The sequence below is a fragment of the Kogia breviceps genome, chromosome 4 (genome assembly GCF_026419965.1).
Source record: "Kogia breviceps isolate mKogBre1 chromosome 4, mKogBre1 haplotype 1, whole genome shotgun sequence".
NCBI lineage: Eukaryota > Metazoa > Chordata > Mammalia > Artiodactyla > Physeteridae > Kogia > Kogia breviceps.
In genome coordinates, this window is record NC_081313.1 from 116,599,776 (window position 1) to 116,615,328 (window position 15,553).

Below are 15,553 nucleotides of genomic sequence, written 5' to 3' on the forward strand. Positions count from 1 at the left end.
GGCTAGCGGCTCACAGCCTGAAACTGTGGCCACGGCGGGCCGCGCTTTTCCTCATTTGTAGAGTGAGGATAGTGGCTTTGGCCCCGCCTAACACTTCGGACGTTCAGGGAGACGCGATGAGATCCATCCTGGGAAAGGCATTGCGAATTATGGGCTAGAGGGTGACATTATTTTTATCCTCAGGGATGTCCTTTTTAAATATAGCTGATGCCTGTTCTGTGCAAAGTGTATGTTCGGTCCTGGACAGGTTTTGGTGATGTCGAACCTAACCCGAGGGAGAACCAAGAAAATAAGAAAGTGAGAGATATATGTGATTAGAGGGCGGCTTCTCTGGCATAGCTTCATTAGAGGGACCGATAGGAGTCATGGGTAGAGAAAGAAGGCAGGTATTGGAGCTGGCATTAGATCCCCTATCTTTGCTGTTCCTTATCCTTCATTCATCCCATCCTACTCCAGGGCCCCTCCGAGACTTTTCTCCTCTCCTCCACCCCATTCGTTTCCTTAGCCCATTCCCTTCTTTTCCGAAGGACCAGGCTCTAGGAGATTAGTAAAAAGGAAATGAAGAAATATTCCTGCTTTTCCCCACCCAGGTTTGTATGGGGCCTAGCAAAGAATAAAAGCAATTCTTCGTAGGTGGATAGGTCTGGTGTCACTGACTCATCCCTGCAGGTGAATTGGGATGGCCAAAAATCAGGTCTGCGAAAGTGAAAAATGATCATGTACATCCCCAAATAAAAAATTACCTGGAATTCATTGAGATCTTACTCAGGAAGACCAAATCAGTTATGTCAATTATGATATCAACCAGCAGTTACTTAGGTAGTTGGAGTGGAGTGGGGAGATGTACAGCCTTAGACACAAACTGAAAGGGTAACTGCCTTCAGTGGTATGCAGTTCCATCCCTTCCCTGCAGTCATGGCCCTGGGGTATATAAGCATCAGTGTGTTCACAGAAGGCTGGGTCCTGAAGAAGCCAGTTGTGCTCTTCAGACAAGGGGTCTGATCAGAGACATCCTTTAGGTGGTTGAATATAAGAAGGAAGTGTATTTGGTTTAGGGAGGCTAGACAGACTGATCTAGAAGATGGACAGGGGAAGATGGAATATGTCTTGAAGTCCAGGGGCACAGGGCTAAGGTCTGGAGGTACTCAAAGATGTCAGAGTACCATGAAGTCAGAGGTATCTGGTTGAGAGTCGGGGTACTAGAGCATTGTAGAGGGAATTGGATTGAGAAGGGGTGCTACAAATTATGGGGCTACTTAGGAGTAGAGTCCAGGTTCAAGAATGCTGGACAAGATTTGGGAAGCTGGGGCCTCTTGAAAATGTCTGGTACCTCAACAACCTTTCTCATCATCCTCTGAAACCTCACTTCCTCCTCTTCTAGATGGCTCATTTACTCCTAGATCAGTAAACAATGGTTTAGCTTGCAACCTTCTCAGGTGTTGCCAGGCACAAATATCCTAGAGCTCATTTATACCTCAATTAGCACCTCTGGATGAATTTTTCTATGACTATATCACCAGGACTAACTTAGAACTCCAAACCTCAATACTTAGAACACTCTGTGCCAGTTTTTGCTTAAGTGTGCCAACCACGCAACGAAAATAATTCCCACTGTCAAATTCAATCTCTGTGTTTGGTAAAAGAGGAAGCTGTGGGCTCAACAGCCTCCAGATAGAGGTGCCAGGGGAAAGCAATCAGCAGGAAGAGTGAGAGCACCTGGGAAGGAAATAAAGGACAAGAACTTGGCAGTTCTCAAAGAGAGAAGGGTAGGTGCAGAAAGAAGTTCAAAGAGGTAAGAAAGGACATCCACAGATCCAGGGGAAACTGCTGAGCAGAGGCACACAATGTTTTCCAGCAGATTCAAATAGAATTGAGTAGTACTAGCCTGGCTTTGGGAAACTGTGTTCTAGACCTAGGCTGGGGACCCTGCAGTGACTCTTTACCTGCTAAAACATTTTACCTAGAGCCAGCCTCGAATTTCTATCAGTTTTCTCTTCTTACTTTTAGAAAAACTTGTTGAACTGTAGTGAATTTTTGCTGGTGATACTGAGGTTTGCCATGTGCCCTATATGATTGAGGTGCTGCCCCATCCAGCCCTGGAAGAAAGATACTGAGTAAATGATCCCTCTATTCAACTGGGCCTGTGCTCCTGAGCTGGCTTGTTGGTTGCCCCCCGCCATAGGATGAGGGGAGAAGCAAAGGAAGAACACACAGGAACCACCCCACGCCTGCCACCCGCTCCTGCTTTGGGGCCCTTTAGTCCTGTGTTAGAATAGGGAGGAAGCTGTCTTCTAAATGGCCACCATCCTGTTGTCTAGACATAAAGGAAGAGATGTGGTTTCAGGGAAGCTACAGGGAAAGGCTATATATACTTGGATTTCCTGTCAGTGGTGGGGTCTTGTATTTACATAAGTAGTAGGATCCTCCAGCAGAACCTCGTCTAATATAATTTGCTAATGCTTCAGCATTAAGTGAATTCATCCTCAACCCCTTCGCAAAGCGTAGTTATTTGGCAATGGGAAAATCAACATGGCTAATGTGGTATTGCAATGTCAGTTTCAGGGTAAAAGCCTTTCAATCTCATATTAATACAAGTTCACCCCATCTCTCCCATATATAAATACCTTAGGACTAACAGCTCATATTTGCAGGACATTGTCCAGAGTCAGGGGGAAGTTTGTGGCCTTATACTGAAGACATCAATTTACCTAGTATGAAGCCCATGTCCTTGACCTAATTAGTCCAGCATGATAAGCAGCTGAGCTAAGTGCCCATGGCAGTCAGAACAGCAATAACAATTCAAACAGAATCCAATACTTCTAGACATTGTTAGGTCACCTGCAGAGTTCTGTCCCAGTGATGGATTTTTGTGCTGGAACTGGCTTGGAAGTCATATGTTTTTTGCACTGTGGCTTAAGTAAAATATATCTGAATTATTTTTTAAAATGCTATATAGTCTTGCTGTCATAGGTTGGGTACTCCAGGAAATAGAGTCTCTGAGATTTGCATGCTGAAGGTTTATTGGTGAGTGCTCCTGGAACTACAGTTGTGAGGAATAGGGGAAGCAGGATTAAGCAGAGGGAGAAATTGAGGCAAGGGGTCCAGGTCTTCATCCCCACCTCCCTGCCCCATCAACTGGTCATCAGTCAGCTATGAGCCCTCAGCAGCTAACACTAGCAGCAGTTCAAGATCAAGGGTCTTGATCCTGAAGTGGAACCTGGGTGGTGGTACTCCATGTTGTCTGCTGCAATTGCCAGCTAGTACTTTTACTTCCCAAGTGTCTCCACGTTTACTATTCCATTTTACCTACCAAGTAGCCTGTGAGAGAGACAGGGCCAGGTCGGGATCATTCTTCCACATTAATACACATGAATGCGCGGGAAAATCTAAGTCCAGAGACTCTAAGTCCCAGAGTCATCCAAGACTTGTCTCTGGCTCCCACCCAGAGTGATCTCTACTTAAAAGATTGTGTTCATTTTTTCTTACATCTAGAGTTTATAGAACTGTAAAATATAAGAACCCCCAAAGATAGTGAAGGCCAGGTAGTCTACCCACCTAATTTCTTTTTTTTTTTTGGCGGTACACGGGTCTCTCACTGTTGTGGCCTCTCCCATTGCAGAGCACAGGCTCCGGATGCACAGGCTCAACAGCCATGGCTCATGGGCCCAGTCACTCCACGGCATGTGGGATCTTCCCGGACCAGGGCACGAACCCGCGTTCCCTGCATCGGCAGGCGGATTCTCAACCACTGCGCCACCAGGGAAGCCCCTACCCACCTCATTTTAAAAGTAAGAAAATAGGCTCAGAGATTGGGATGATTTCGCCAAAATCAAGCTACAAGTCTGTGGCAGAGCCCAGCCTTTTGACTAGATTTCCTGCACTCAAGATCCAGTTTTCATGACCTCTGATGTGCTGAGCACAGTGTACCACATAGGAGCTACAGACATGAGCAGGTTATAAAATCCTCTGCCCTACACGATTTTAGAATCCAGTAGGTTTCTTCAGGCCACTTTAATAGTTTTACTGAGACAAGTAGAGTGAAACTTTCTGTTCTAAGCGTTCTCTCTCCTTGCAGTCTAAATCCAGAAAAAAAATAGCATATGGTTCCTTCAGAATGGGTAATCTATGTTCTAAACTGCCATCGACCAGATGCCTGTAGCACTCCAGGCAGACATACCCAGATGACTCTTCCATTGACTCTCCCCAAACAAGATTCATTTCCAAACCAGTGTCATGGTAGAGATGACTAAGATAACTGCATTCTTATTCTCTTGAAACAAGTTTACAGTATTTGTGAGCCATCATTCTGTGTCTTGGACACAAAAATCATAGTTGTGTGGGGCAAAGGGAGTGGATTTGGGTTTACGAAGTCACAGATCCATCCTCACTCCAAACCTTCCCAGTGCTATTCCCACAGCTAGGACCCAAACGAGGCAAGTCTACCTGGGGCAGGCAGAGGACATTTGCCCTTATATTATTCAGCTCTCATCACCGGAGTTTTCTAATCAGAATGTGTTGTGCGTCCCACGTTCTCACTCTCCAGACTTAAAACTTCTTTACTGGTGACAGTGATCACTGTTTACAGCTCCTTTTCTCTCCCTTCTATTGGAGTGGTTAGTCCTCATCACTACTTAATAAACCAGGTAAAACAAGGCAGACCTGACAAAAAGTTCTCTGCACCTCCCAGGTTTCTCAGAGAGCTCCCCACGGGGGTAGAAACTTGCACACGTGCCTTACCTACAAAAGGAGGCCCCAGAGCTGCTAGAACACTCTGTTAAGAAATACCCATGGGAACATAGACCTTAAAAGAAATTAGACTGCAGGCTAGAAAATAATTTTAATGCAAAATAGAAAGGACCAATTCACTGTCATTTTCCTTGCTCTGGCCCTATAGACTCCTCCTCCCTGTGACTTTGAGATGGTGGGAGGAGCATGCTGTGTTTCTAGGGTAACTGTCCATGTGGGAAAGAGTCTCTCATGCTGGCAGCTTGCTCCCATATCTGGAGGAATGCTAATGTCCTTTATATCTGGGAGTAGATGTGAAACAATAAAATAACTTATATCTAGTTTATTGCCTCTACCCATCCCATCGCCTTCCTTCTTACAGTCACAGGGAAGCTGCATCATCGTCAGATCCACAGGGACCCAAGGTCGCTTTTAAAGAACCTGCAAAATAAATACATAATGAGGATGGATGAAGTTAACCGGGAGTGGTGGGGTAGGGAAGAGGAGAGAAGAGCCTGGATCTTTGAAAGTATCTCTGGGCTTCCCTGGTGGTGCAGTGGTTGAGAGTCCGCCTGCCGATGCAGGGGACACGGGTTCGTGCCCGGTCCAGGAAGATCCCACGTGCCGCGGAGCGGCTGGTCCAGTGAGCCATGGCCGCTGAGCCTGCACGTCCAAAGCCTGTGCTCCGCAACGGGAGAGGCCACAACAATGAGAGGCCCGCGTACCGCAAAAAAAAAAAAAAAAAAAAAAAAAAAAGGATCTCCTTTCTGGTTAAGGAAGTGGAGCCTGAAAGGAGGAGCAGGAGGGAGAAGGGAGGAAGGAACCAGGAAAAATGCACCTTCTCTGCTGCGGGGCATCTTTTGCTGTTATTCATGTTGATGTTCTTCATGGAGATGAGGGTGATGCTGTCTTTCTCTCCATTGGCTGTGGAGCAGCTGGGGAAGGAAGGGAACATAGGTTACAGACAGAAGGAGCCATAGGGCAATGGGGGTCAAGGAATTGGGGGGTTGTGAAACTTAACCTTTGTTTTAAGAAACCTTTATTTTGGTGGTGGACTATAATGAAATGAGTGTGTGCTTTGAAGCCCCAAAGACTTGTGTTTAAATCTTAGTTTTGCTACCTACTACTTGTGTGATCTTGACCAAGTTAAAACCTCTCCTAAGTCTTAATTTTTTTAATGTGTAAAATGCAGTAACATCTGCCTTGAAGAACTCCTCTAAGAATTTGAGATATTACAAAAATTTCTACCATAGTGCTTGGCACATATAAGGTGTTCAACAAGTGGTTCCTTAAATAAGTACCTTCTTGTTTAAGGAGTATATTAGAATCTGAATTCCTGCACTTTTCACGAAGGGGTTATAGAGACTTAGCCTTGGGGCTGAAGCGTTCCAGTCCATCACCTTCCCAAGCCCTGGTCTCGGTGAGGCTGTCAGGATTCTGTGTGTGTGAGTGTGTGTGTGTGTGTGTGTGTGTGTGTGTGTGTGTGTGTGTGTGTGTGTGAAGGCAGGAAGTGTTGGTTCCTCTTGGAATGGGGGAGTAAGAGGTCAGTAGATGATTCTTCCCTTATACCTCTGACAGTCTTACCTTTCAGAGAGCCCCGAACTCCCAGGTTTCTGGGGATCTGTAAAAATCCAAAGGCACGAATTGGAGGTCACAAGCTGTAACTCAGAAGCCCAATCTGCCCCTCAAAGCCCACCCAGTGGACCCTCCCATTTCCCCTAGTGGTGTCATTCCTCCCCTCAACTCCAGGCTGGGTGTCAGTTCCAGAATCTAGCTCTGGGTCCCTCATCAAAGAGAGGCAAAGGGTGCCCTGAGGGTCAGGGCATGTACCTTCAGACTCCTTGTTCTTCCGACACTTAAACCTTAGACTGACCACACTGACCAGGACGATCACCACAACCACCAGGATGGCAATGAAGCTGATAACACCTGAATAGGGAAAAGGATGGGGTGAAGGAGAAGCAGAGGACAGGACAGAAGAGGGCAACAGGAGTCCAAATTCCCTTCCCAGCTAAGTGCTGTGTAGATAGGCTCTGGGAGTAAAGTGAATTCCCCTTCTCTGTTGAATGAATGAGCTCTCAATCTGCTATTTCTGGCTCCACAGCCCTGTCCCATCCTCCCTTAAGAACACGGAGCCCATCAGAGTCCAGAAGAGCTGAGTGGAGGGCCAGCGGAGGCTCCTTCCCACCAGCGTCTTCCTCATCAGCCAAACCCTCCTAAAGCAAATGGACAAGATTTGAACTTGAGTCCTAGAGTACAAGTCAGCTCAGGCGTGAGGTCCCCTGCCACTCCCCCACCTTCTCCTTCCTCTCACCGAATGCAGCCACAGTGAGCACCGTCTCTGACGTGGGGCTGGGCAGGATGGTCGAGTCTTCTCTCGTCCTCAGACTCATGGTGGGTAATTCGGACGTAACATTGTGAGAGGTGTCTAAAAGGGAGTAGGGATGGGGGTATCAGCGAAGGGACTGATGTGGTCTATAAAAGAAAGCTGCTCCCCCTCCCACTTCCCCCAGTTAGAGGACTGCAGAGAGAACTCATGCCCTACCAAAAAGACTTCCTCCCACCCTTCAGAACTGGGTGATGTGGGATCACGTGAAGAGCATTGCTGGTTGCTCGTGTTCCTAGTTCCAGAGGACTTCAGAAAATTCAGGATGCTTCTCTCATTATGCTCTTCCCACCACACCCGTGGGGTCCAGAGGAAAGGGATTTATGCTGCAGAGATAGGGAGCCAGACCGGGCAAGGGGGAGCCATCTGTGTTTTGCCAAAGGTTGAGGCGGAAGGAAGGAAGGGCATCAGATGTTTGTCCCCAGGCACTGACCTAACAAGCCAGGCTGCCAGTTAATGGGCACAAGTTTCTGGTGCTCTTAAAAAACGGTATGGTCGGCCATCTCTGCCCCGCTTCAACACATTTACTGCAGGCCTGATTGCTATTCCACTTCCTTATTCTCACCCAACTCCTAAATAAGTCTGGAAGTTTAAAAAAGCCCCAGAGCCAAGGGCTGGGATGAGAGAAAGGGTCAGGGTGCTCTTCACTGTGAGCACGGACAGGACATACCTCTGCTTGTACTGTCACTGCTCTTGCCGCTGCTTGGGACACCTGTGCCTGCACCATGAAACAGGAGGGCCCAGATGGAGGGTATCCACCCCCTGCTAGTTTTCTCCCATGCTGCTGGGTGAAGACCAACCTGCCCTGAGAAGCGTGTAGCCTTTCCCACCTTTTCTGCCTCCCTTTCCAACATTTTGGGTTCTCCTACCCCCGGCTTACCCGTTCTATGTCTTTATCAGTCCTGAGTCCAGGCTCCTTTTACCTTCACTGAGACCAGTTCCTGTCTCCACTTCCCCCTCACCCCAAGCCTCTCTATTTCTCTCCTAAAGCAGGGTACCATTGGTGTGGATCCTGGCCTTGAGAACCCTCACTGTGGGGCAGGACCTGGGCTTCCCGAGGCGGGAAGAAGGAACCCAGCCAGACATAATCCAGGGTTTTTCACCCCCAGTCCCAGGTACTCATGGAGTCCTGATGTGTGCTTCTGTGGCTGGGACCAAGTCAGTCCCAGCAAGGACATGGGTGACCGGCCACGGTGCTTGAACTCAGAGTCATGGGCTTACTGGCTTCCATGGAGACCTGTGAGGGCTTCTCTGGAGCTGCTGCAGATTAGGAAGCATGCGTGGCCTGGTTAGGGCCTCAACCAGCATGTGCAGGGGGAAGCTCTTTAGCCCCAAATCTGCCTTCAGTTCCTCTGGGCCTTTACCTTTGCAGTTCCCTCTCCCTGGGATATGCCCTACCACCCTCCACCCCACAGTCTTCATCTGATTAACTCCTTCTTGGGCCTCAGCTTCAGAGATCACTCACTCTGGGATGTCTGGCCCCCAAGTCTGAAGTGGCTAATGTTGCCTGGGTTCCCATAGCACCTTCAGCTTACGCTCATCATGGCCCTTCTCACCCTGCTTTGTAACTGTCAATATGAGGTCCTATTTGCTTGTCTGGTCCTCCACTTATCTGTATTGTGCTTTAGAGCAGAAACTGTGTCTGCCTCCTCCCTGGACCCTCCCTGGATGGCATCTGTAATCTGAGTAGCAGAGTACCTGGGATGCCAGTGCTGGACAGAGGGCTTGAGTAGTTGGGCTCTGCGGAAGGACCGTCTCCTGCAAGTACAAGTGGAGGGCAGCTGGAGGTGGGGCAGGTTTGGTGACACCACACTCCGTAGCCCACCCGAGAACCCTTGGGCTCCAAGCAGATCTAAAGGGCTGGGGAGAGGGCTGGGCAAGGGGCAGGGCTTGGCCCCTAGGCAACCACACTCACTCACCTGTCTGGGGGGAAGTTGGCTCTGTGGTTGGACTACGACTGCTGAAGTTTCCTGAAACAGATCATCTGAGACTGAGGGTCCGCTGCCTCCTATTTGTCCATCTGCCTCTCTCCTTCGCAAAGCTGGCATTTTCTAGTCTTTCTTCCTCCCCCACCCCACGCCCCAACCTGTCATCTCTCTCCTCTCTCAAGGCATGTGAAAGATTAGTGCCAAACAGGCCTGGAGCTCTTTCCACTTTTCCTCAGCTCCCAGGCCAGAATGCTGGAGTAGGCCCTGTGTCTTTGGTCTTACCCTGAGGGCTAGTTGTCGCGGGCTGGGAGTTGTGGCCTGCAAGAGAAAGCAGAACACGTAGACTAGCTTGATGAGCCTTCTGCCTAGCCTTCATCCCCCTGGAGAAGAACCCAGGCCCTTTGGCTTCCAGCCTCCCACGCTAGAAGGCAGACACCCTTGGCAGTAGGCTAGAGGATGTGACTTCAGCTCACGGAGCTGGCTTCCTCTGAGACTGTGACTCAATCACACCGTCACCACCACCTCATGGTTCAGTGTCCTAGAGTCCTTTCCTGTCTCTTCAGTCCCACATGGGTTATATACCAACCTGAGACAAGAGCAGGGGAAGGTTATTCCAAAGTAGTGATACGTCCAAGGACAGAGGGCCAGTGACCTGCCACATCTAGACAAAGACCCAGAACTCCAGGTCTCTAGCTAATGTTCTCACTACACTACCATGGAGCCATCCCTTTTCTGTGAATACTGTCATCCTGGTCTTGCCCCAAGGGAAGGGGATGGAAAGATGTGGTGAATAAGATGAGGTGAGGGATTGGGGTTGGTACCTGGGCTGTCTCTCTGCCCCTCCAGCTAGAGGTAAGTGTTTACACAGGAAGCAAGTTCGGACGTACATACAGAAGGCAAGGAAATTCTAGAACGAGCCACAAGTTTACGCTAACAGGTAGAGGCTACTTCAGAAATGGTCACTGTTAGCCAAACCCAGGGAAGAGGCAATTATCAGGAGGCCCCAGTCACAAGGCCTCGTTCTCCTTTGTGTGTTTGCATGAGTGTGCCTGCGGACCTCCACGCAGATGTGCATGTGTGCTGTGTGTCCATATATGTGTCCCCTGTGTGTGTGGGACCTGAAAGGTCAGGTTGTGTTTGCTCATTTTCCACAATGAAATCATTCTTGAAACCTGTGAACAATGTGAAAGGAAAACAACGTGGGGAAGTGGAGCCGCCCAGCTGGGTTCCCGTCCTCCACTAGCTGGGCTGGGACTGCAGCGCTGGCCTGGCCTCCTGCTCCCTCAGACCCTCATCATCAGGGAAATACCAAGCCTGGGAGCCCAGGCCCCGGTGAACAGAGGCTGCTGAGGGCCAGGGACCTGCCCAGCCTGGGGCAGCCCACTCGTTTATTTTCTTCAGCCACTGCCTTCCTCCATGGGGCTATCACTTGGATAGTGTGGAATTAATTGCTTCCAAGCCCAAGCTTGCCCAAAGCCAGGGCTGTGTTTCTCCAGGTCACCATCTCTCATAACCCCATTCCCTCCTTGGGTGAGGCCATCAAGAGGGGAGTTAAAACTTCTAGGTGCCCCAGCCTAGAGAGAACTCTTCCCAGCTGGGGAATCACCCTGGGTGAACACTTTTCAATCTGAGGCATGTCTTAAAAACAGAAAACATCTATCAGTTATTGATCAAACATATCTAAGGTACCATCTTTGCTCTATAAGGTGGTAACTAGTTTTTAGTGGGAAGGCACAGTTCACTGCCTTCCTGCTTTTATCTAGAAGCAAAACTAGTGTCTTAGAAGGAGTTCCAAAGTCACAAGCTCTGAGTCCCAGTGGCCTGCTCTCTCTTTGTTTCCTGTCTCCCCTCCCCCTACCGGAACACTTCGTCAACAGTGGATTCCTCTGTGAGTAGAGGAGGGACTTGGGGAGCATCTGTTTCTATAGGCCAGGCTGCCTCTGACCACTAGGCACAGGGATATCTTACTTTCCTGTCTCCCCTCCCTAATCCCTACCTGCTTCACTCCCTGCCAGCCTCTCTCTTCCCCCTTTTCACCACCACCACACTGTTTTCCTCAGCAACGTAGTTTAGTAGTTAAACTCATGGATTTTGGAGTCTGGCGGTCTTGAGTTCAAGCCCTGACTCTGTCACTTACTGTCTGACCTGGGCCTCAGTTTTCTCTTCTTTAAAATGCAAGTGATTTTAGTAGCCCAAAAGTCATGAGGGTAAGAAAAGGCACATAAAGCACTTAACACAGGGCCTGACAGTTCATGCTCAAGAAATTCTAAACATTTAAATTTTTGCCCCCTTCTCTCCAGTCCTCCAAGTTTCAAGTCTGCCCTGAATCTGTGTCTCCACAGTCACGTCTCTTTGTGGGCGTGAATATCCTCAAAAAGATTCCCCAGTCCACCAAAAGAAGGAAACAGCAAGGGCAGTGAGATCCTAGGATGAACGGCTAGGATACTCAAGGGTGATTGTAGCTCCGGTAGAATCACTCAGGACATTCCTAACACTGGGGCTTGGCTGGGACAAGATGGCAGGTAGGGAAGCTGGGAGAAGCCTAGGTTTGTGAAAATGTTCCCTCATGGGTCTCACATTTTAATATCCTCCTCTGCCATTTCTGAGGTTTCTACGACAGCCTAGTCCCCCAGCCCCAGATCAGATGTGTGACTCTATCCTCCCGGGAGGGGGTGGGAGGAATAGGAATGGTATGATCAGAGTTTTATCCCCAGTCCTTGGGCTTTTAGAAAAATGTCTGACCTCTCCAGGAGACAGAGCGTTGGGGAACTCGGGCCCTCTCACCCACCGCCAAGAAACCGCCATCCTCCCTCCCCATCTAAATACTCTTGAACCCCCTTCTGCTGTTTTGAGCACATGCTCATAAATCCTCGACAGAGGACCTTTGGAGGGTGAGGTGGGGGTGGGGAAGGGATGACCAAAGGGAAGTTTCTGCCCTGTGAGTCAGAATGTCCTGGATTTCTCATGTTTCCCAGAAACCGCTCCCTAATTAGAGGACCCCGTATGAGCTGCTTCACAACTCATCAGCTAGCAGAGCTCTATCTGAGAGGTGTTGTTCCCAAGTCATTTCCTCTGGGGGTCATTTCATCTGGCCTCTTAGATGAAATGTGTACATCTTCTTTGGCAAATGGTTCTTTGTATCTAACCTGAGTCCCTCTTGCTGTGATTTGAGCATAAAGTCAATATTTGGAAATCCCAGGTTGTTACTCCTCATATTAAAAAAGAAAAAAGATCACCTGTAAAGCCAAGGTACAGACAGTTTTGTGCTAGGACACCCTGGAAGGAGCTTTCCAGCCTCAACCTCACACCAAGAGAGTCACCTCCCACATTTCAGGGGGCCAGCCTCTCCAGGGGCCCCAGTTCACCCTGGAAAATGTCCCACAAAAGAGTCTAACCATACCTCTATTTTACCGCTGCCTGGGAATGACCAGCTCCCAAGCCAAGTGATCCCCTTCACAAAAAGGCTCTGGAATTTCCCTCCGGGTGAGCGAAGCCCTGGATGCAGAGCCTGTGTGATGTGTGTCCTGAAGGAGAGACAGGCGCCCAGGACTGCTGGCCGCAGGAGAAGAGCTGCTGAAGGACAGTGGCAGGTGCCTCTTACCTTGAAGCAGGAGGAAGCCCAGGATGGCCCAGCACAGCTGCGTTTCTCCGACGCTCCCCATGTCAGCTGGGTCTGCGACAGGCAGGCAACCTCTGTTCCGAGGCTCTGTCCATAGTGGAAAAGAGAGAGGGAGTGCTGGGGAGGGATGGGGGTGGGGGCTGACTCTCCAGAGCTTCCTGTCAAAGAATAGAAGGAAACAGATTGGGACTGGCTCCAGGGGCCCTGCTCAGCCAGGCAGCCCAGTTGAGGATGTAAGGCTGAAACAGCCGCGCCTGCGCCCGGGCTCCTCGTGGCCTGAGCTAGGGCCACCATGGTCTCCTCCAGGACCTGTGCCCAAAAGCCAGCGATGGCAACCTGGCCCCGTACCCCCTTTCTTCCCCTCCGTGGGGATCCAGCGGTCCCTGCGTACACCACCTGGAGGCTTTCTTGGAGTGTAACTCTGTTTCATTGAGCCCTATAGCTCGGCCCACCGGCTGCCCACCCTCTGTAGACTGAATCCTCTACATGCCTCTCCCTCTGCAGGGCTCTGATGCAGATGGGACTCCCTACATCTTTCAGGGAGACTTTACAAACATTATTGTTATTCTGACTAGAAATACAAGAGGACCACGTTCTAAGCATCCCTCCCTCAGCCCTCCCCTCACGTTGGGGTCACGTGTTCCCTGTGCTCCAGCAGCACCCTGTCCTTAGCATCCAGCCAGCCAGTTGCAATCACTCTGCAGGTCAAGTCAGCAGCCCAATGACCAGCAGCTTAAGCAAGCTTGGAGGTCTGAGTGGGGTCCCTAAATGTTAGGGTGTGTAGTAGCTGGGCTGAGAGACAAGGAATCAGGAGGCTACCTCTTACTTCCTGGGATCAAATCACTGGGTGAGGGGAGTTCCTGGGGGGTCTCCTGGTCTCCACACTGGAATAGAGGGTGGTGCATGCACAACGAGGGACAGATTGAGGGATGGCTGGTCCCATGGAGTTAAGTTGGGAACCCAGAATTATCCTTTATAAACTGTCTCTGGGGAGAAGAGAGACTGGTGGACACTTTTTGCAACTTGGATGCATTAAAGCACACACATTCACAAATGAAGTTACAGACAAGTGCAAAGAGACATACCAGAATTTATATTTGTGAAAGTCAAAGAAGAAAAAACCCAAAGAGAAAAGAATGCCTTGCATGGGAATGATAAATATCAAATTCAACAAGATGTTTATCCCTACGGTGAGAAGGAGGGGAGAGGTCAGGGGGTGTGGCTTCTATTTTATTTGTAATGTTTTAGTCCTTAAAATTTTTTGAAATCAGTGTGACAGACTATTGAGATGAACAGAACTAGTGGTTGGGCCAGAGAGATTTCATATATTATAGTCTGCACTTTCCAGTGTGTTTGAGAAATCGCTTTTTAAAAAAAAAAATCAAAGATAATGACTTCAAGGAATCAGTTGGGATAGAGAGCAGGCAAGTCCTGGTGGGGGGCGGGGCGGGATTAAGGTGCTGGCCAAGTGCCTGGGCTCTTGTGGAGGAGGGACAGGCAGGCAGACCTTGGCTCCTGAAGCTGGCAGGGGGCATGAAACGAGGTGCCAAGGAGTAAGATCAAAACACTATCAGAGTTGAGGGCTGGGCTCAGGGTAGTCCAGATGTTCGAGGAAGTAAAAGCGCAAGAGAGAGCATTGAGGCTGCGTGTGCAGAGGGTGTGTGCCCCGTAAGCCCCATAGACGTGGCAGCTCCGGGTAGGGACCGAGCTGGGGAGGCAGGCTCTCCTTTGCCCGGCTGGCCGTCAGTCCCGAGGGAGCCTTGTGCAGCTGGACAATGCATCAGGTAGATTCTCAGCTCACCCCCTCCCACCAGGCTGGTGAGACTTCCCCCAGGAGCCCCAAGCCTTTCACCAGCCTGTGCTTCCCTTTTTCCCCTGTACATCCAGAGCTGCTTCCCCACCCCCTGGCCTGGGAGCTCTGTGGCCTGGGCCCCAGAGAGCTCTGACTTTCAAGCAGGGTGGGGAGGTAGGTATTGAGCTCTCCAGGTGCCAAGGGACAGGTATTGGGGAGGGATGCGGTGGACAGTGTGACTCAGGAACTAAAGGGAGTGGGTTTGTCCTGGCCAGCCCTTCCTGGACCCCAGGTGCCTACCCATGGGGATGGCCAGGCTGAGGGTTCAGGGTTAGGGGAAGGGCTCCACCTCAAGGGTCTGCTCCTCAAGGTCCAGCTGGGGAAGAGAAGACTAAGGAGATAGATTCTTGAGCCTGTGATAACTTCGCCAGCTAGATTCTTGAGGCTGTGATAACTTCGCCAGCTCTGGGGTTTACAATTTGGAGGTTTGCTACCTTGATGGTAATCCCCCCAACCCCCTCTCAATACTTAGCAGGATAGAAACAGACAGAGGTAGGGATCATGACCCCCATCTTTTGGTAGAAGACCCTGAAAGAGAACAGAGGTTGGCGTGGGGTCTTCTCAGTCCATCTTGGACAAAGCCAGGAATCCACACCAGGCATTCCCTCCCCTCCAGGCCCCTGAACCTGATTCTGAGTGGGGTGTTTTAGCTCTTGCCTCACTCCAAGCCTCTGGGGTTCATGCCTCCTCTTCCTCTCTCCCTCTCCCCGGGGTACACCCCTCTTCCTACTGTGTGTGTGGAGAGTAGTGGGGACATAAGATGCTGGACACAATGACTCCTTTTTCCTGGGACTTTAAGGAATAGCTGTTCATGGCCAGGACATGGGACAGCAGTCCATAGTGTGCCAAGATTCCTGACCCAGGACATAGAATCTATTTAGGAATTTTGCTGAAGACCTGGGAAGAGAGAGCAAGTGGGAGGGGACTTGGCAGGGGGTTGGGGCGGGGTGGGGGGAGAAGGAGGCAAACTTTATATGCCAGGCTGTAATAAAGCCCCTCTCTTTGTCCCTTTCTGAATGACCTTGTTGCCTTATCTCTGTTTT

The 15,553-nt window shown here is 49.9% G+C and overlaps 2 protein-coding genes across 7 annotated transcripts in view; one reads left to right on the top strand and one right to left on the bottom strand.

Moving 5' to 3' along the window:
- The window catches only part of SMIM33 (small integral membrane protein 33), a 54,217-nt gene that overhangs the window by 37,932 nt on the left and 732 nt on the right, over positions 1-15,553 (top strand). The window lies entirely within an intron of this gene.
- Positions 4,819-15,546, bottom strand: ECSCR (endothelial cell surface expressed chemotaxis and apoptosis regulator). 6 transcript variants are annotated; one of them, XM_059061342.2, is made up of 10 exons: positions 12,641-15,546; positions 9,322-9,357; positions 9,031-9,081; positions 8,810-8,869; positions 7,782-7,829; positions 7,040-7,153; positions 6,556-6,654; positions 6,310-6,346; positions 5,564-5,660; positions 4,819-5,166 (listed from the first exon to the last, which is right to left on the bottom strand). In XM_059061342.2, the coding sequence occupies exons 1-10, from the start codon at positions 12,699-12,701 to the stop codon at positions 5,158-5,160; spliced, it is 612 nt and encodes a 203-aa protein (XP_058917325.1). In that variant the 5' UTR covers positions 12,702-15,546; the 3' UTR covers positions 4,819-5,157. The 6 variants fall into 6 exon arrangements, with proteins under 6 accessions (XP_058917325.1, XP_066887851.1, XP_058917320.1 ...); XM_067031750.1 differs by having other exon boundaries at positions 7,782-7,892; positions 12,641-12,780; XM_059061337.2 differs by lacking the exon at positions 7,782-7,829 and having other exon boundaries at positions 12,641-12,837.